The sequence below is a fragment of the Neodiprion virginianus genome, chromosome 1, assembly GCF_021901495.1.
Source record: "Neodiprion virginianus isolate iyNeoVirg1 chromosome 1, iyNeoVirg1.1, whole genome shotgun sequence".
Lineage (NCBI taxonomy): Eukaryota > Metazoa > Arthropoda > Insecta > Hymenoptera > Diprionidae > Neodiprion > Neodiprion virginianus.
The window spans coordinates 10,642,371-10,664,307 of NC_060877.1; the positions used below are offsets into that span (position 1 = coordinate 10,642,371).

The 21,937-nt window shown below is 41.3% G+C and overlaps 2 protein-coding genes across 3 annotated transcripts in view; one reads left to right on the forward strand and one right to left on the reverse strand.

Moving 5' to 3' along the window:
- The window catches only part of LOC124310081 (uncharacterized), a 67,887-nt gene that overhangs the window by 40,447 nt on the left and 5,503 nt on the right, over nt 1-21,937 (reverse strand). Inside the window, exons 1-2 of one of the 2 annotated variants that reach the window (XM_046773660.1) lie at nt 9,990-10,004; nt 4,521-4,793 (exon numbers count right to left, since the gene is read on the reverse strand). In XM_046773660.1, coding sequence (XP_046629616.1) covers nt 4,521-4,769 — 249 coding nt within the window. In that variant the 5' untranslated portion in view covers nt 4,770-4,793; nt 9,990-10,004. Of the gene's footprint in view, nt 1-4,520; nt 4,794-9,989; nt 10,005-21,937 lie in introns of those variants that run through there. The other variant, XM_046773659.1, reaches the window with a different exon arrangement.
- On the forward strand, nt 17,893-20,883 carry LOC124310086 (thyrotropin-releasing hormone receptor-like). Its single transcript, XM_046773675.1, has 3 exons — nt 17,893-18,683; nt 18,842-19,032; nt 19,195-20,883. Exons 1-3 carry the CDS (start codon nt 18,026-18,028, stop codon nt 19,252-19,254), a joined length of 909 nt encoding a protein of 302 aa, XP_046629631.1. The 5' UTR covers nt 17,893-18,025; the 3' UTR covers nt 19,255-20,883.

Below are 21,937 nucleotides of genomic sequence, written 5' to 3' on the forward strand. Positions count from 1 at the left end.
TGTGAGTGAAATTTTTCCATCATTAAAAATTCGATATTGCGACCCTTCTATTTTTGATCTTTTTGTACTTTTGTCCTACCTCGTTCAGACTGTTTGACCTCTTTTCAATCGGAACATGAGTTTATTCGGTGTAACGGCGCACGTACAAGTATTGCAATTTTTTTCTCAACGGGGGCGCAACTTACTTCGAATGTCAAAATTGGAACTGTTTCTTTTCGTTTGGTTGCTTCGGAAACCGGATCAACGTTTAGCGGGACAACTTTGTTCGGAAGAAGCACGCGAACGGATGTTAAAAAATGGAGAGAAAACCGCAGATTTGTTACAACCAATTTGTTAAACGATCGCTGATACTTCAAAAAGAAATGAGACGGCAAATTTTTGTATCATTCTTTGGTCAGAATTTTGTCACAAAATACGTGATTTCTCTAAAAAATGTCGGAAATTTAACTCGAGTCCAAATATATTTAGCACACAAAATATCGTTACAATAAATAGCGATAAACAATCTTCATCTTTTGACATCATGTATTATTATTATCGCCGAACTTTTTTCACCACTCCGAAAATAGTGTATTTCAGAAAGTGGTCGAATTATACGTGACCGAATCTCGGTTCGCCCGATTTGTGAAAATAGACCTAATTCCCTTAGTTCCTTATAAGCATTACTTTCATTGGTCCGGCGCACAGTGAATCTATTCTAAGAAATTAATTGATTGTATCAGCTTTCCCAAAAGTTTCGTAATCTCCGAGACATTTTGAAAACTAATTTTTGCAGCAATCTCAATGAATTTCCACGCGGTTCAACAACATAACAGCATTCCATCTCAACACCCTCGAATTTTGTGAAATTGTTTCATGTAAAAGACCGAAACAAATTTAATTTGATTTATTGCTTATAGGGTAGTAATAACTTTTACAGTATTAACTCAAATTGATTCTTTCATTTTAATAAGACGTTCTTTTCTTCGTACAGTCTTGAGTATATTTTACATTACTACTTAAAAAAAAAAAAAAAAAAAAAGCAGCCGTCATCTTATCGATTTTCCTTAAAAAATATTAGTAGCTAAAATCGTAAACCATTTTAAATAAACACCAAAGTGACGAAGGTCGGCATTACTCATTGGGATAAATCCGACGGGAGTCTACGTCTGCAGAACGTCGACGGCACATCCGCCGCGCACACGCATATAATATAAAAACGAAGCTAAAAAGAGTCGATAAATTTCCTGGAACGACGCGTCCTTGAATATTGATTCATTTCCTCCGTCTAAACGATAGGAAATCATTTTAATTCCAATGAAATTTCCACTTTAACCCCTGCGGGTCTGCGGAATCTTTGACGGGTATGGACGCGCAGACAAACAAGCCGCCGTAGGTGTAGTTAAAGCCGAGCAAAGCATTCAAGGGTGAAATTTCATGGTGTATAAAGCGGAGCGGGGCGACGTCGCGACGTCTACCGCGTCGTTTCGAAGGGTGCGCGATTGCCCCGAGGGTGTAACATTGGCTTTCGGCAATGTAGAAATTGAATCAGTGCCGCAATCTGTACCTTCTACTCGTTTCAACGATTTTTTCTTCTTCAAGGTGAACTTCTTATCTGTTTTCAATCAATGGTAAAAAAAAAAAAATACGATCTCGAGCTGCATCGTTTTCCAAAATTTTCAACGCGACTTGTAGTTGATAACATTTACAGGCAGCTAAATAGTACAGATATATGTTGTTGGTTTACTGGTCTGCCACAAGAAATATTTCGAAAGCGTTTATTTTCATTTCAAATATTCATAAACTTTCGGGAGCTTACCGAAGCTTCACTTCGGACTATGCAAAATTGATACAACGATGAATTTCGTCGGAAGAACCGCTGGTTCGCGACTTTAGAATTGAACGAAATACATTAAACCGTTAAACCCATTTTCAAATGTACAAAATAGCAATTTATTCCAATGTTTCGTTGTCTTAACGTTACAAACTTAAACCTCTTCGAAATAGTTATAAATAGATGCCAGAACATACAAACATCCTCTCGTAACTATTGCGATAATTCAATGTAGATGTAAGAATAAATTGATGATAAGGTTTTAATTGAATGAAAATATATAAAAGACTCGAGAAACTAATTTAATATCTTAATAATCAAAAAATATCGTATCACCCACTGCAATTATTAATTACATTATAGTTACTTACACGACATTTTCTTCGCACTCCAGCGATATTTAAACCATTGCGTTGTAAAGATATCGATTTTACCAGCACATACGTGACAAAAATGAAAAAGTCCAAGGTTTCGTTTTTTTCCTTTTCATTTTTACCACGAGAATCATCTCGCCATGATTCCAGGTAGTTCGGTATGTTTCTTGATCAGAGATCGGGGTTTCCAGGCAAAGTTAAAAGTATCACGTGCAGAGGTATAATTTAAAATACAACTAAAACAATTTAATGCGGTCTCGTCCATCCACGAGCGGATCGCCCGCGTCCTGCCCTGCGTGGAGAATATAACCGTTTATTCTTTATTCGTATTCCGTGTGACGAAACCGCGAGGTGAAGCTACCGCACCCCAAGCTTGTATCACGTATCACGTAACACCGAGTGAAAAGTGGCTGCTACTTCAAGGAATGCACGTCTTACACGTTCGTCGATCCTCGCCATTATTCACTGAACAGTATTCGTCGCCTCTATTGTACCCTTGATGGATTTTATTCAACCTCCCAGTATACGAACATCCTTGATGAATACATTTTGCAAATCGTTTTGCCAGGCGTTATCTCATACGCGTCACAAACATCGTTATCTTGCAGATTTTTTCGCATTTTTCTCCTCTTATTTTTTTCTTTTAACATATTTGTAAAACGTTAAATGCCTCATCAGTTTGACAAAAAATGTATTCCTCAGCTTCGAAACGCTTTCATTATTTTTTATTTTTTTATTTTTTTTTATTTTTAGAAGTAGACGAAAAAGAATTTATTATTTCCACTCGATTTCATCCGTGAATCGCAGAGTTCGCTGGCTCGGAATTGGGGCGCATGAATGTTGAATTAGAAGTGATGTGTTATTAATTCTGATTGCGAGCTGAAGGACACCCTCAACATTTTCACTTATAGAGCAGAAAAAAAAAAAAAAACCTGCAACTTTTACAACCGTGCGAAAGAAAGTTTTTCCCTTCACTCCGATAGTTTCTTTTGAAAATTGCGTATCGAAAGCTGAATTAATCAATCTCATCTGGCGCAAAATCAATTTCAAGTCACGGAAAATTAGTTGAGATGCTGCGCGAGTAGAATCGCCTTGGAGGTAAGAGATATACTGAGTTTCAGATTGAGTTTCGAGCTTAGTAAGACGAAGCTAAAGTTTCGCAGGTTTGCCAAGTGGCTGGGACGAACTAAACAATTTTCATACCGTATCCAAAGTGTACGAAAGTTGTTTCGAAAGCAAACAAAACAAGATAAAATGATTCTTTTAACATTTTTAATCCAGCTCTGACGACGAAACGTGTAGAAGCAGCCTCAAACTTTAAATTGCATCGTCGGGAAATTATTTTAAAAAATCTATAACTCTCAGGGATCTCAATTTTTAGTCATAAAATTGAATCTAATTATAACGAAAAAATAGATGAACAGATGTTGACCTTAGTTTAATGGATATGTAATTATTACCATTTGGCATCCGAAATTTTAGCTATAGCTTGTACTAATCAAACACGGCACAAACTATTAATCCAAAATTTCAGCCGCCAGTCAGGAAATTAATTAGTCGGTAAAACTATACTGTTTAATATTTTCGTGTAGAGATACTTCGACACACGATTCGAGAGAGAACGTTGCTACTGCGATGATCTTATCGATCCCCGAATAAACGTATTGTGGGGATATTGCTGCAGACACGTTCACCTCTCTGCATACATTCGCGCTGGTAAATCAAGGCTAGAAATACGAGATGGCAGCCTCTCGATCGCTCGCGAGGAGCCAGCGAATGTCGAGGAGAAGGCGAAGAAGGAGAAGGAGGTCCTTGACATGCCTCGTCACTCTACCGTATGAATATTCATGCGGTGAGGCATTGCCGTAAACGATCATCAAAGCCTCGAAAAGCATTTAGTTATATAATACGATATTTGAATAGACTTGAGGTATTTCAGCGAGATGTGCGGATAAGATCTTCGCGTCTATTGCCGCGTCTATTATCGGCAATTTTTACTTCAAATATCGCATAGATCGATTTTTGTGTCTCCATTCGGAGACGAGTATCACCTCCTCGTTATTCGGCTTTTTTAGATTTTTAGATTCCCGGTATCTCAGACACAATTTAGTGACACAAAACGATCAATTATAAACAATTCAAAGCTGGTACAGATGTTAGTCATCTTATCTCGACGAAAAGTTGAATCGAAACTGTAGAAAAGATCTCTGTTTCCAATTCGAATCTCAGTCTTTTTTATCAATCTCCTTTGAAGCAGAACTCTGACACATAATTTACGATTAGGCGGCTAGTTTATAATTCGTCTAATTTTTAATCAACAATTAAAATCTCACCTGAACGGCGCTGTTGAGAAAGCAATTGTTCTGCCCGGGTCCGTTGAGGAGGCCCTTCGTGCTTGTGAAACTGGCGTTGTGATCTCCCGGGGCGGTTTGTTGACCACCTTGAAGTTGTTGTCTCTCCGAGCCAGGTTGTTTGCCGAGGCTATGCTGGCTCTTATTCGCCGTTCTGTAACCATTGTAAACCGCCGAGTCCTGTTGATTGTGAGGGACATTTTGCTGCTGCAGCCCCATAGCCGACGCCATCCCTTCCCGCTACGTGGTTCTCATCTGCAAGTCGGAAAAACATTCAATGCAGTTTCATCAGTTCCATAGCCCGAGTCTCTTTTTTTTGTGTTGTTTTATTTAGTTATTGTTTTTTTCAATCAGGCCAAATTCTTTTTCTTTAAATTCAATTTCGATAGCAAATTATTTACACATTTTTCGCTCCTAGTGTAGGTATATAGAGCATGGGTAAAGTCGTGTGAACAGATTCGTCCGAAATCGGAAGTTTTCTCTCATTAAAAATTCCACGCGGTGAAAGCTAGACGTAGAATCCTGTTCGTAGCAAAGACACGAGCGGATAGAACGGTTTATTATTTTTATGCTCTTTACTCGACTCGACTTTGCACGTAACACGTGTGTATGAAATACGAAAAAATCGAGGGGGTAAAACCACTTTGGAAACAATACGAAATAGAGAGATTGGCGTTTGCATTTGTTGTCGGATTCGGCTCGATCCTCGTTACATCCGTAATACAGCTACGAAGGGTAACGCGATCACTTGCCCCATAAAAATGTAGGCATTTATGGGGTATCTGAGGGGAGGTCAGACCCGCGCACATGGCTCATAAAAATAACGAAACCTTCGAAGTGGGTAAGTTTACGGTTGTCCGAAGAGCCAGACTCCGCATCCTCGGACGCTATTTTTCTGGTAAAAGTTGTAAAGGTCGATGACAGGACGGTGTTTATTTCACCGCATTAATTTATCCTGCCGGCGGTACCACCAGTCATTTTTTATCAGACCACTTTGAACTGATTAAACTCGACAACTTGGAACACTAATTACGATTTGATTAGTACCAAGAAAGCATTAATTTCTGACGATTAGTAAAGTTCTTATACGAACTACATATCGATTTTAGAATGCCCTCACGTGTTCAGTTTTTCTTCGGACAAAACAATTTTCACACAATTTCAAAACTCTTCTTGCAGTGAAAAATTTTATTCAATTTTATTAAACTAAACTCATCGTTGATCGGATCTCGATTGCGAATACTGATATTAAGAATCGTACCGAAATGGCTATCACGAGTTGCCCAGCATCGAAAACGAATATCGATCGAAGCATCAAAAATGGAACGAAAAAACAGAATTCGATCGAGGAACGAATAATTTTTCATTTCAATTTAACGACCCGGTTGTTGTACGCGAAGCACAACGGTACACGTGCGTGGTAATAATACATGTGTATTCACTGCAGCATCAATGAATCGGGTTCGCCACACACGTATTATACTATAGTTGTATACCAGCCGCACCTAAAAATACCATCTTCCAGCGATTTATTCACGTGGCACGTTCATTCGAGGCTTGACTAAACGCGCCATAGGACTGTGTAAAACCGACATATAGAGGAGGCATGTATAAGTACGTTTGTACCCGAGTAACATGCGTGTAGCGAGACACCAGATGCCGCGTATTATCAACCGTTGGAAGTCGGAGTCCAATTATTGTCACCCATCGATCGATTTTATCTGAAATTTGTGCCGGTCGTACAACGAAACAAACGAATGGAAATACTTTGCCATAGTCTTTGAGCTCGTCGGACCGCTTATTCAGACCGTGTCAGACACACGCATTGCCTTTGCAAGAGTCCGATTACAATAATTTTTCAAAATCAAGGCCCCAGCGACGTTAGGAACGGAACAAGTTTTGCGCGCGGGTAAACAAAGCCCGGATCTCTGGCTCTTAGCGCAGCGTGGAGAGGTTGCAGGGCTTAAATGAAAGGTCAGGGATCATGTCAAAGACAGAGTAAAGATAACGCATTCCAGACGCCTCGCCTTGAAAAATTGTTTTTCAGGTCAAGCCGGGCGCCCAGTCGTGGAGATCTATCCCTCCCTTCATCCTGGTTCTACCACCACGTCACAGCTCGGCTCGTATCTCATCGTCTTGGTATTATACGCTTGTTTTATTCCTCTATACCAGAACCGAGAAAGACGCTTCTTCCCCAACGGTTAGATGTGATTTACGTTTACGGCATTGACAATTATTCACGGTTAACGTAATTATGATGCACTTTCATTGACCGCCAACCGTGAAGTTTATTCAATTTCCTTATTTTTCTACGACCGTTTTTCTTTCCCTGATATCTGCCGGCGTGCATGGTTCACTGGTTCAAGAAACGAACTGATAAACTCGAGAATTGATATCGCTTCGCATCCAGGCAGTGAAATAAATAAAGTAGACCGAGGTGGGAGTTGGATTCAAGATAAAGAAGCTTAAAATTAAGCCTTCTTTAAAAAGCACCGTCCAAATGTAAGCGAGTGTTCCTTTATATTCGAACTCTGGAATCGCGTTCGTTTGTACAAAGTAAACTTGAAAGAAAGTCACTGTCCTCGTCTTCGTTTCCTGAGGACCGTTAATCGGTTCATTTCCACCGATTGTTATTATCGGACAACCATCGCAAATCAGGATCAAATACAATTACGTCAATGGTAACTCTGTTGCGATGAGATCAAAAAAGTCGCGAGACAATCACCATAAAAATTGGATACTCCCTTTTTTAGTACCTGACGAATCGCTAACGGCGCAGCGAAGATCCGAGCTCTGAATGATTCATCTACCCGCAGTTGATTACGATCTCGTTACAATTCCTGCGCTGAAACAAGCATCGGTGTTATTTCCTGATCATTGTGTCATTACTGACGTCTTGAAAATCGCATCGACCGTTACACTTTCTTTAATGGCACACTGTGCACGCTGTTTTGACGGTCCGTTGAATAGATCTCGAAGGCGAAGAGAATCGCATTGATTGCAACCAGTGAAAAAATCTTCAGCTCCTTTTTGGCCTCCATTGGCGTCCATAAACAGTCGGATATTGTACATCTTGATTGCTTTCGAATTGGCATATACTATACATGGATGAGCCACAAGTTTTCTAATGAAAAAATACGGGACCATGAAACTTGCGAAGACCAAGACAGAGACTCCTTAACCCCCTATCGTTGACGACCACTATACGTGTTCGGAATAGCGAGTCACGAGTCACGACGCTTGTTCACCGCACAGAATTACAACGACGCCCCCGTCCTGCCACATACTCCTTCTCACCGTGTGTGCATACAGGGTGTTCGGGAAAAATGAACCGCGTTTCACTCCGTTCGGAGCATCCAAACCTGTTAGTTCGGATCCTGAGACTCCCTATTAGACTAGAGCGAATTTGTTAGTTCCACTCTTGGAAAACTTTCCATGGACCTAAAGGATTTTATGTCGACCAAGAATCGATTTTCATAAGATTCATTTTCTCGTCCTCGTTTTGAAATGCTAGGTAGTTGAGTTTCTTCCTCACTTTTTCTGAGAACTGCTATTCGTGGTACCTCGTGAAACAAAATCTTTAAAGTGAGGTAAATACCAACCGCAAACTTTCTTGGAGGTCTCGGTTAGTACGTTGTTTGGTCTTCAAACAAATATCTTTGTACGAGTCTTGAAAACTACTGTCAAATACAAGATAAAAAATAAAATACTAGCAGTCAGATCTTATCAGTCAGAAAAATGTCAAAGTACCTATACAGCTTGTTCGTTGAAAATAAGATAATGGAAGTTACTGGTTTCTATCTACGCTCGAATGACCTCGCCTTACGTCAAAATAATCACGTAACGAAATAGCGAAACTCATCTTACGAAGATCCATTAAAGTCATTGTAAACCGTCACTTTCATTCATGCGGCAATGATCCGAATCACTTCTTTCGCTTCTCCAAAGATTACGAATTAACAATTATACTAATCGGGGGTCTTAGTGCCACGCCATGAAGCGTTGAGTCATTTAAATGCGGGAGTATCGAGATCAGCAGATGTACGCATCGCCGTTAACTTCGGTATCATTCCCTTTTTTTTTTAAGTCCTCTCCTGTTACCAAAGTCACACAAGCAGTGTAGCTTCGAAATTTTTCGAAAGTCTACACACGAATGCGCGAGTGTGGGTACAGGATGAAGTCACGGTGTAATAAGGTGTGTGCGTGTAATATAAGATTGGATATTGTATGCAGGCGCGATGTTGCACTTGAGTTATTTTGGTAGTTTGGCGGACGCCATTGTTGCCGCACGCAGACGACGTTAGGAAGCAGGAGTTCGTTTGCACGGGGTTTTTTGATGACGTTATTTCTGTACGGCGTTTGTAGAGCGACGCTCAAAACTGGAGGCCATCTGGCAAGAAACGAGGCGCCGCGACGCCCACAGCCAGAAACCGCGGCCGCGACGTTCGCACGTCACCCCGTCAAACTGACGGCTAAAATCTATAAAAAAAACAGCCCAAGTGAAAAACTCCGCAAAATAGGCTAGGTAAGTTCCGCATGGACGAACTTCCGGCCCCTCGATTATTCCGGATCTATTTTCGTCTCCAACTTTGTAAACCGTCATTCGTCCAACGCACACGACCATTTTTGGTAACGCTTCGTTTCGAGCAAATGTCCCATCTATGTATGCTTTGGTAGAGATGGGATTGTTTGATTTTTAGTGAATAAGTGGTCAATTTCTTGGATGTCGGAATAGCTGATTCCTGAAGTTTCGTTGGTGGCAGTTCCATATTTGCTATAGTTTAACACACTCCACACACGGTTCGGTGATAGGGAAAGAGCCGTTTACTCTTCAGAGCACGGATTCGACATCAGCAGCTTTACGCGTCTCTGATCGGCGTCTTACAAACGACTTCTTGTTTCTCCCTACTACTACACGAATAGTAAGCCAGAGTGTCGAGAATTGCCAAGGCTTTAAGTAACGCGCGTGAGTCGAGCGGAGATTGACTGAATGGTCGTGTCTGTTCGTGAACCGCCTGCCGATTCCACTGCAGGAGTTGCAGATATATCACGTTGTGTTACAAGTGTTGAAGAGTTCGATGATCATCTGGGAATTTTAATGTCTAAAAATTAATATGACCCATCAACGTGGCTCGGGGGGCCGCTATTTCGATCTTCGAAAACTCTTAAAGGGAGTCCGGAGGGATGTTTACGAACATATTGCGTAAATAGACGAAAATATATTTTCAAAGGTGCAGAAGATAGGCGAAGCTTTGAGTCATGTGTGCGCCAAGGATTATTAATAACACGTATGATCGACTCGTGAATTTGCTTTGCCAACTTTGTGCCGCTATTATTGTCATCGTTTTCATCATCATTATCACATCGGTTTAAACCCAGTATTTCGAGAGTCGGGAAATTCAACAAAATAAACAGCGAGCGAATTTCTACAAACATACATTCTATACTTACCGTTGTATTGGTCACATGGAAGAAAATCATCCGCTTTCTGCTCTGCAGCCCGAAGAAATCAGAGTCCCCTTGACGAAGAGCTTCGAGAGCCTCGCCAATATTTTCAAAAGTTCGGGGAAGAACGTTTTGTCAAGTTTTCAAGTATACACATACAACTTCCATAAATTCCTTCATACATCAGATATAAGGTTTACGTATTGATTCCGAAAGTTCTTCCTCATGGGTTCCCTGCTCAAGTTATGATCGTCGCACGGAGTTTCTAAGTGATAGATAAAACTCTAATAGTTTTGAATGCAGTTTCCCGTGTCGGTAGTTCCACGTGATTTCTTTGTTCGCAGCAGAGTTTACCAGGCTGCACGAATGGCCGAGGACTTGCCGGACGATCTATAAAATCAAGGATCCAGTTTCACGTGTCATTCCATTTTATTCCAGGCTAATATCACACCCACCATGAACACATAGTCAAGTTTATATCCATCTTTCACTTCGCAACTTGAGCATTCCCAAGAGGCCCGTAAAAGCTTTGCTGATAACAACTAACAGCTCTCTGTCGTATCTACTCGTTCCTGCACACTTCTTGAGCTACGTGCTCGTGAGCTGCTGTTTCAAGTTTTCGTTTAAAGTGTACAAGCTTCTCGTACCTCTAAGTCTAAGCTTCCATGAAATAAACCGACGGTCACGGAAATTTAATCGTCCCTAGTTACCCTGAAACTACTGCTGCAACCGAATAGAAATTTCGTTCCAACGAATGATTCGGTCTAAATTGGAAATGGACATACAAAAAGAGGATGTCAAATGTTACGAAAGTGAATTTACTATTGAATTAAGAGTCACATCAGTTGGGATCCAAGTTTCACAATATTTCTAATGCAGTCTCATAGTAGGAGAGGACAAAAGGGCAGAAACGATGCGTGAAACGTTGGCATTAAAGGACCTTTGTAGACTAAAGTTAGGGTAGGGCTGGTTCTCTGACACTGTAAACGTATGAGGTGGGTGGGGGCTCGGCTGGGTGGGAATCGCGACCACCAAGAGCAGCCCTAAGGCCATCGCATACGCGTCGCCTGGTGAAAGATTAATAGCTCCCTAGGATGCGGTTCCATATCCAATAAATTCCTTATTCCAAGATACTCCCTATCGCTCTCTCGAAACCCGCGATGCGACTCACGTGACTCACAGCATCCAATACCTATCATTGAATGATAGATATATCCTGTGCCACGTAGGTACACATAAATTTCCAGTTGAATAAAACATACATCCGCATCACGGGAGAAACGTCTGGAAGCAATATTTGCAGTTTCAACGATGGGTGTACGAGACCCGGTATTCAGACGAGTCTGTTTCATTGAGAAGTTGTTGTTAGACAACGGAATTAACAAATGAGTAGCAAAAATTTAAGAGACTAGATAAGGGTGGTGATTTTCTGGTGATAAACTTTTATGGTGGACGTTAAGTAACAAATTGTTATGTTCGAATGAAAAGCTTTATAAATATTACGAAATCGTTATATGAACATTGAGATGAAACTGATGAACAGGTGCAACTGAAAATTTGGAGTTTCGACAGTCTTTTAGACTATCGGCAAATCGATGATCTGTGCAGCTGAATTTCACTCTTGAGACATTCGAAAATTTGATGCTCGTACCATGGATCAATTATTTGATTCGAAAATTTGAACTGCTTTTATCACGACTATATCCGATTGTCACGAGGATCCTTGCGGGTTTACGATTAAATTAAAATTAAAAAAAAAAAAAAAAAAAACTAGTTAATCTTGCACCACCTTCGTAGAATTTGATGAGGAAAAATTTTCTCGAGACACTCGAGCTCCAGCGGAACTTGAACTTGATTTCTATCAGGCTTCGAGCTTTCGGATCCCTGCCAAGATCGGCTTTGTGGTCCGCGGTCTATTGTTGTTACGTCGTCACGGAGACGTGATCAAGTGTCAAGGTGCTGCAATTGCGGGAGCCGATCTTTTCTCGAGAGGACAGTAAGCAGGGGTGTCGAAGCAGCTCGCCGGACTTTTGCAAGGGCTGCATTCAGCCCACCGCAGCGCGGGAAAGTGAGTACAAAGTATCAAATGTCGGGTGATCTGCGCAGAAATCCCTGCACAGACCTCGGCGAGGCTCGTGCGCCATTTGCGGTTTCAAAATAATCTTGCAGGACTCGTCAGGCGTTGAATTTCTCCACGTCGCAAGCCTGGAGGGCTTCATATTTATAGAGAAATAAAAAAAGCTCGGTACGGGTGGTTGAGGTCAATTTTTCACGAATTCAATTCCTGTTTCTTCGACACATCGCTACTAATTGGATCCCAAGAAGACTTCGAGTCGTTTCTGATGTTACTTCTATCAATCTTACATGTATCGAAGCGACTTGACGTAATCTCAAATGATTTCCATAGACTTGCTACAAGGTCGAGTGAATTTAACAGACTTCTTACAAAGAGAACGCACAACTTGAAGTATTATCGACTCATCAGTTTACTCCTTATATCAGTCAATAGAAAGTGAGAAAGCCCGATCGGGATGCTGCGAATTTCTATGAACCGTGTTTGCAATTCAGCAGGTTTAAAAGGCATTCGGAATCCTTGACGATTCGCTCCAGAGGAAATTTACAGTAACAATCGATGTTTGTCTGTCGGGTTACCGCACCCTGATCATCGCCATGGTTGATCAGAAAGTCCTCACTCGATCGACGGGGAAAGTCAAATGAAACAGGTGGTTGAGTAGGTGTTTTCCGGTTAGGCAAATATGCCTTTCAGTTCCTGAGTCAGCGGAAGAGGACAGTAACACACCTCGGCGAGATCTCTTTGTAATTTTAATAAACTCTGATAGCATCCTGTGCGAGTCGCGAACTCAATACCCAGGAAAAAATTCTCGGCTCGTGAAGAAGAGAATTTTTTAGCAATTAATACAATAACCACCAAGTCTACTACCGAGTTTATGTCCGAAAAGTTTTCGTTTTTCCAATTGCGGGCAACGCAAGCGTAAGTATCAGGGTAATCGGTTCTTGGAAAGTTCTTATTTTACTTACAAGCTTGCATTCCAACCGTCGTAATGTATAGTTACTCTTAACTGCCGGTATACTATTACGAAGAGGTACAAAAATTTCAGTGTCGGTATATTAGCTGTGCAAGGATGAACAAAAATTGCCAACTTTATGGCGGTTGGCCGGCGACCCTTCCGTTAACTGTATTATGGAACAACAGCGAAGCCGGCCGCCAACACGTCAGAGTTTCACAAACAGCAGCTTTTCTTCGCGGCTTATTCCTGTTCGGCGAAATCGTTTTCAGATATATAAGCTTTAGCACGGTGAGTACGATTCGAATGAACTGAGACTAGGCAGTTGGTAATTCTCGTTGTAAAACAATTACACGCTTCAGTTTCTCTGATCTTACGGAAAATAAGTAATTAAAGCTAGTTTGATTTTCAATCTCTTAAATACTATACCCGGTACTTTTACTTGCACCGTACAATAATCTGAAGTATCTTCGATCGCAGCCAACATTCGAGGCTTGTAATCAAACGCGTGAAGAGACATTCTTATTTCGTGCAAAAATCTGAGTAACATTAAAACAGAGTAAATTCGTGACAAATAAAACGTCACGAACGCCAAATTTTAGTCGATTTTCATGTTTTTTTTCTGGAGGGTAAGCAATGTATACATCTTTTCAGGGTTATAGGTACTTTTTATTGCACATTTCTTGTTTTGACAAACAATTTTTGTTGCTTAAACGAAGTGAAAAATAGCGAAGATATAACCAGTCGCCGTGAAGTTGTCCGAAAGGTAGGCCGAATGCGGTGGTATAGTCCAGCACCACGTATGATTATCACGCACGTGTGATCACTAAATAAGCCAATAACATTGGATAAATAATGATGATTGGTTAAAGGGGACGCCTCAGAAAAAAAAATTGGCGACGCAGCCAAAATCATGTTTATTTTGATAATTTTTAATCGGTCTTAGGTTCATTAATTGGACGTGAGTATGATAAAAACGTATGCCAAATATGAGCTTGATCGGTTAAACAGTTTTTCAGTAATCGTGTACGCCAATTTTCAACTCATTGTAAGATATTTTTTTAAGACAATCGCGTTTCAAGTCTTGGCAAGGTAAAATCGTATAATTCTGTGACTTACCGACTAGTCAGCTATTCCAGAACCATATAATAGTCCTTCAACTTCTTCGTAATACTCATTTTGCCCAAGCATCTCCTCTCTGCGTGATTTACGGGCCTCTTTTGTCGTCAAGGAGCTGCGCTTCTCTTGCCGTTCGATTCGTTGCCGATCGGAATCACGCTCAACGGCTCTCGGGACGTCATTTTTGAGAATTGACCAAAATCACTGACTGCATCGTATTCCACAGGTTTCATTTTTTTGAAGACTCTTAAGGGGTCGGTGAATTGCGGGAATGGAAGAGCTTGCAAGATCAGCGTCAATTGGTTACTCAAATTAACTCAACTTATATAACTTTCTCCCATCGTTGACTGAAAGAGTGGTACGTTGGCTACGTGCACCGTTTTCAAACTACCATCTACGCGTTACGCTCGGCTCTTCACATTCTTTGTTCTCTGCTGCAAGTGGCGAGAGAGAGAGAGAGAGAAGTGAGGAAGAAAAGGCGTCTAAGCTTTTGACGTGAAACAAATTACCAAGTGTGTCTTTAACGTGATGGTATACGGCGAGACGTGTGGCCGGCCCCTCTTAACTCCCAGTCCAAAAAAGTTCAGCATGATGATTAATCCATGAAAAAATTAAGAAATACTAAAAAGCAGGAAATGTATTCGAGTAGGGGAAAAAAATCAGTACCTATATACCGCTAGAGAAACTTCCAATCGAATTATTTCCTTCATCATGACCAATCGAAGAAATGGATGGTGGACTCTTTACCAGATTTCGATCTTACTCTCCAAGAAGATAAGTCTTTTCCAGGTTTCGATCTTACTCTCCGAGAAGATAAATCCACCGTGCAAATATTTTTTTACAAAAAATATAGAAAAACAATTTCCACTCGACAGTCCCAGCAGTTGACCATCCGTTAAAGGTAAATAATTCTGGTCTCCTTGAGCCAAAGGCCTAGGGATTGTAGGACTGGATGAAGGTGGTGTCAAATTCTCGGCACCTTTCCTCCGAAAGGAATGCAATCAACCTCAGCCCGAGCCTTAGCCTCAGCCCCCGGTGTTGGTTCTTGCTCGTCGCTCATGGCTAAGCCACCGATGATAATAGCGCCCATGCCTCATCTCCGTCTCGCTTCTTCACAGGCTTTGCCAGGCTTCTCTTTGCTCCGCTTTGCTCCGCTTCGCTCCGATTGGCTCTCCTCGGTCGGTCGTGATGGGCCCGAGGCGATGGACCAGTCCGGTGCCTGGGGGCCCAATCTTCGTAGTTTATGCGTCGAGGAGGCCTCTTCGTCTTTCGAGGCTACGAGCCACGGCCGGGCAGCAAAGGTGAACAAAAAACACGACAACAAGAGAAACAAGCAAAAATGAATACTCGAATTCACGCGACGAAAAAAATACGGTATAAACGAGTCGCGAGGCGTACGGTCCGCAGACGCGAAACCACGCGAGGTCGACGGCCACCGACTCTTTATACGATCAGAGAGGCAATTCTGGCATCTACGTGAGGCTCGGTTGCACAGGGTACACGCGTAAATGGTCACGATTCGCAAAAACTGTAAAAAGCGAGTGACGGACGCTCGCTGGTTTGCTGAAACAATGAACAGGAGGAGAAGAGCTTAAGCGTTTTCTTCAAGACACTTTGTCTCTGCAGGGTGTGTCGCTGATCTTCCATAGAACGCGTTCCGAATCGACTTACCCCCACGAATTGTATTTTATCGTAGAATTCAGTCGTTCGAAATAGAGTTTCGATTTTATCGTACCAGAAAATATCTCAAGCCAATGAGCAATCATTTTTTATTCAACCGAATCAATTCAACCAATGGGTTATTTGCGTGCGATTAATCGGTATAAAATCATGATACGATTCCGCAAAAAACTACCTCACGTGCAGTGATCGTTATACAACAATTTCGCGGAGAATGAGATTTTGCGAATTAAGGAGCGAAACTTTCGGAAATTCACGAGATTTCAACAGTAACGTCTTACCACCAAATCTAACCAAGACGAAAGCTGATCCTGGGATGATTTTCTGGAAAGGGTTGAACCTCCTTAAATTACAAGTGCCACTGGTTTATTACAAGGTATACGTTCGTAAGCCTGCCCAGGTGCGCTATCTGAGCAGTGAATGGAATGCGATTGAAAAAACCCGTGACTAGAGAGACTCTCGAGTTCATAATACCCGCCTATCTCTCACAGATATCTCGACCACGGTAATAATTAGGTACCACAGCTATTTCCCGTTTCAAAGAAGGGAATCTCACGTTACGAGTAAGTACATGTAACACGAAGTAGAGCAACTTTCGCACGTGTTTATGTCTTACGTACGCTGGTACGCAACACGCGTAAAACACGTACGTAAAGCACCTGCCGAACCGTCAATGAATTCGCATACTTGTCCGATGTAGAATCCAATTAATTCGCCGGTAAAAAATAATCCGAACGATAGTTTAAGCCCGTGGCTATCCGATAGCCAGTGGCGCATGGCCATCGAGCGTATCGCACACACAGCCGGTGGTTTGTCTCAGATGCTTACAACCGAATGGCCAAATCAGCGAATAAATCGGCAGTCCCGTTACCGACACGCGGTCCTGTCTTTTATTTTCATCGAACTATCACACTCGTGCTCTCGATACTTATTTCCCACGATCGAAATTCTGTCACAACTCTCCTTTGGTTGGGAAATATTGTACCCATAACGAGCCGCGTGCACATAGTTCGCCTAACAATTAACGTAGCATGTGTGTCAGTAACGTAATTTACTCCGGAAATCTGTACACTGTTCGAATGAATTAATGCACGAATAAATTGCATATTTAACGAAGATTTGCAAATTTTGACACCCGTGGTTTCGGCTGTTTGGTCGAGTAAACGCAGAGGATGGTTTATGTCTAACTATTAATTAGGTTAGCGCACAATTATGACACGTCACAGTTAATACCTCTTCAGTCACTCACGCTCTGACTTGCTTGATCATATATAGCGTCAATTCTCATGAATGGAATGAGCAAACCTTTGCAACAATTTTATGCACCTCTACACGCGCCTTCGTACATGTGGTAGGTAGTCTATTCAGAGCTGGGTGAGGTAACTGTAGACGCTATTAAACCGCGTTATCTCCTTACTTTACAAGCTACTGGGGATTGAAGTGGAGAATTATTTTAACGCAAGCGTTATGCTTCGCAAATTCGATTTTTGTTTAACGATAAGGACTCGCCGATAAATACTCAAACAGTTTTGCTCTGCAATCGCCGATCGAACTGGGCCCGTTCGACTTACCGCATCCGACTGCCATAAATTCGAAGCTAACCCTTGTCTGAAGAAAAGAGGCTTTTTCAAGTACATATTTATACGCCTGGCACGTTCCCAGGTATCTTCAACTAGCATCATCTGACCTGGCTCAATTTCACCCCCAATCCCCGAAATGGGGTGAAAAAAAGTTACAGCCGTATGTCTGCAGGGAAATGGATTATGTCATAGACTGCCAAAAAAATGTCAGATCCTGTTGCGACGAGCGAGAATTACGAGGATGAATTTTATGGTCAAAGATTATTCAACGGACTTTGAAACCACCGGAAGAGCTGTCACTGGTTATTCACTGTAAATCGCGAAAGGCATTTCCACATGCAAGTACGTACTTCCGGAAGATCCGCGGCACCGAAGGGAGGCACTCAGTTTAATGAATTTTGAACCCACCTTCGGGATTATACTTCACCGGTTCTATTATGTTAATTGCTATTATTACGCGCAGGTCGGCTGTTCGATATAATTCATTAAAACGCATCAGCGCTGGGGCGAAGCAGGCAGTGTTGTCAGAAGCGGGCCAGGTTTTATCGGGATCAGAAGTGATCGGGGAGAGAGAAACCGCGCGAGAAGTGCAGGAGCAAACGTTTGTCTGGTTAATTGAAGTGAGTGCTAATTCGCCATGCCAACCTACATCGAATTCGAGCTTCTCAACAACAACGAGATCGCGAATAGAAGCTTGGGCTTTGTCGTAGGCGAGGAGAACAGCGACGGTTACCTCCTGACGATACTCAGGTTGGCAATCGTGTCCCTCGGTTTACCCTTAAACTTGGTAGTGGTGGCAGTGATAATTGGCAGTAATCGATCTATGCGCACTGCTTCCAACTGCTACGTCATCAGCATAGTGATCTCGAACCTCATAGTGACCGTCCAGATCCTCCTGGACGTCCTGAAGCAATGGATCAAATTCTGCTTCCACACTAACGGCGTCTACGTCGCCTACTTGACCCTGGAGGCTTCGGTTCTGACCTTGGTCATCTTCGCGCTCGAACGATACGTCGCACATTGTCATCCGAAATCGCAGCCCGGTCCGGATTTCGGATTTTCGCAGGGTGCCAAAGGGGTCCTTGTAATTTGGGCGATGGCCGCGACCTTCGCTGCGATGGAACTCAACTTGAAGTTCCATTTTCTTACCAGCATCCAGGGCCTCATATTCCTCGCTTCGACCGCTATGTTCCTCGTTCTTCCCACCCTCTTGATCATCACTCTGGGTACATTCGTGCTGATCGATACCGGCAGCTTCGAGAACACCGCCGAAAACGACGCTACCAGGGTTTTCGGTGAGTTTAATCATTCAAACATCGCACCTACCGAAATATATCGGAAGCCTGCCTACGTCAGGCGAGTTTCTCGGGGCGAGCGTTGGCCTAGGATTATGGCAATTTCCTGTAACGTCGTAACGCCGTAACTCATAACTCTAGTGGTGAACACATTTCAGTGGCCCTCGGTGCGGTTTTCTATGTCAGCATGGCTCCGTATCGGATGGTGTCCTTGGTCCGCTTTATGGCTCCAACGTTATGCTGTTCGCAAACTATACTCGACGCCAGCTACTTGATCGTCGAATTATCTGCGGCGGTTAACCCGATACTCTACGCCCTCGTATCCAGGCATTTTCGAGCCGCGTTTAAGGTACGCTTTTGCGAGTAGGTATCCAAAGCGGTGTGTTTTCATTCCCAGAAAACACGCGCTGCCTCCCACGTTACTTTACACTTTCGCCCGATGAAATAACGCAGTTGATTCTTTGGTGGTTTCGTTTTTATACTCATATTTATTATTACTTCTCGTTCTTAGGAAACGCTTTACGGGTTTTTTGCCGGCCGTGGACCGACGATTACCACTCAGATCCTGTGATCCTAACAATCGTGGATAAGACGGAGGTTGAAGGGTTTACAGTCGCAAACCACAGCTGCCTCGAAAAAAAAAAAAAAAACCGACGAATTTCGAGACGGATCGAAGAAGGAACGGCAGTTAATAATGGCAATCGGCTTCCTTGGAAGATAATGTTGAAAGGAATTCCACGACGATTCGTTACTCTTTCTATTCTATCGTATTCGCAAAAGAATATTGAAATCTGTGAGTGTGATTGACGGACAAAGAAAAAACTTGATTACAAAATCTTAAGAACTGTACTCGAAACTATGTGTAATATCAACAAGAGCAAATTGATTCTTCTATTTAATCTCCGAATGAACAACATATAATGTATATACTATATATGCATAGTCTAATTGTATTTAAACATTCCCCGAATTTTTTGCGTATACGACGACGTGAATTGCCATTATACAATACGAGATTGAAATAACATCGTATTCTACGAAACAATGAATAAATGACGGACCAAATGTTGTTTGTAATAAATGGTGGATTCAAAATTAAACTACAAATCATGATAACGAAAACACGTTGGTTGTTAAAATTTCAAAGAAGCAGCTTTTTGCTACCCTAACGTTTCTCTGAAGCTCCTTGAGGGTGGCGTATAATTTTGGACGACCTTTAATTAACTACTGAAATAATTAAATTTAAAATTACAGTCAACTGAAATTTAACGTGTCTCACATAGAAGTAGAATTACAATTTTCTGTGGCTGAATCAGCATTCTTAATCAACATTTTTTTTTTTTTTTTTTTACGCGTTCATATTTACCAACCAACCATGCAGACACCGTGAAATATGAAACGCGTCCGCAAAGTTCATGAACTTATAACACACGTTTAATCGGTATGGGAATAAATTTCATTTATGGAGATTCATAATTTTAAAAAAAAAATCGACTGTTTGTAAACAGATAAATCGCAATCAATTGTGTTCTGCATTGCAATCCACCGTGTTATCTACACGAATTTTGGCAAAGTGCCGTTCACTCCTGAGTAAACAAAAACTGGAGAGTTATGAAATTATAATGATCTTACTGTCTGCGAAGCTCGTTGTAAAGTATAATAATTCACATTTAACGCGATACATAATTTTTTATAAAGTCTTGTATAACACGTGCCAAATATAACGAACAGTACGGCGAATAAATGAATTCGCTAATATGTATGTACGGTCACGGAACTCGTTTTTACACCGAAGGCGTAACGCAAACGAATGATGTGTGTGTATGCCTGTATATGTATTGCCTGCCGGGTCACTATTAATCACGATGCAAGCTTTTTTCAAGCTTGTTTCAGCTGAAAGCGGTAACAGAACTTCAAATACATAATCTCCGTTTCTCCAGAAGAATAAGTTTAATCTTTCGACTAACGGGTTACCCAGGAAATATTGTTGCCTTCCTTCGCTTGCGATCTTTCGGAGTTTCTGGCCTTAAGTCTAGAAATAAGTTTTTCGCATTCAGTTAGAATAAACCAGGTTTTGACACACGACATCGATCACGTGATTACCAATAAGAATCACTGTAACGATTTTTGAAATCCTCGGTACTGAAATAAAGATTTCTGAAATTTGAAAGTAAATTATACTACATATTTATGCGAGACAAGTTTTACGGCAATAATTTTCGTTAGTTTAAGGGGGGAGCCTGCTTTAGAGGCTTCAAAAAATCGGTTTTTTCAAGGATTTTTTTGCGAAGGAAAGAAATATCCGATTAAAACGAAACTTTCAGGGTTTATTGTTATGTATTTCAACAGTCTTCTCGAATTTTTTCATTACGATACATGTCATATTATGCCTGGTACAAGCATTTCACCGAGGCGTCTCGAGTATGCATTTGTCGTGCGGCGGGAAAGGTGCAGGTCGCAATTTCCATCTGAAACAAAAAAACCAAAAAAATTTTTACTTCTCAATAGTATAGCTTCTAGTTAAACCAAGAAAATTCCACCAAAAGTGAAAAATTCAACAATTTTTCGCAAATTAAAAAAAAAATTCATTTTTCTTGGGAAACGAATTCAGTTTAGATTGTTTAAAAAGTGGGTTAATCTTGAATTTCTTAAAGTTTTTTAGGTTCAACTAGAAGAGAATTTCATCCCGAGTACAATGCAATTTGTCTCGTTTCGATAGGACGTTTAGTTTTTTCCCTATCTCTCCCGTCAATTAGGAAAAAGCGTAAAAATGAAAAACGTAGAAATCGTGCGTCAAAGTTTTCGTACATAAAAAATCGTAATTTTCTTGAACTTACCGCATTAATATGCTAATCAGCGATTCCTGGTCCATAGAATTGCCCTTCTGACTCTTCAAAAAACTGGTTCAAAACTTCAAAAAACTGGTTCAGACTCTTCAAAAAACTTCAAAAAACCGCTCGCATACCTGCTCGACGCTTGCTCACTATTTCTTCTGTAACTCCGAAAATATTTCGAATTTGCGTCTGAAATTTTAGGGACACATTCTTGAATAGTTCGGAAAGACATTTATGCAAAAAAAAAAAAAATCGATTTTTTGAAGCCTCTAAAGCAGGCTCCCCCCTTAAATCAAGATAAATAAGTCATTGAGCGTTTATTTGTTAGATATTTAACGAAAATATCGCTGACTAATTTGCTCTTATAGTTTTACAGGCCAATTAATGATTAACAATGACGCGATTGATACAATTGTGATG

Coding starts and splice junctions, on each gene's coding strand:
- LOC124310086 (XM_046773675.1), top strand. CDS start 18,026: ATGCCAACCTACATCGAATTCGAGCTTCTCAACAACAACGAGATCGCG. Junction 18,684..18,841: donor CGACGCTACCAGGGTTTTCG/GTGAGTTTAATC, acceptor AACACATTTCAG/TGGCCCTCGGTGCGGTTTTC. Junction 19,033..19,194: donor ATTTTCGAGCCGCGTTTAAG/GTACGCTTTTGC, acceptor TCTCGTTCTTAG/GAAACGCTTTACGGGTTTTT.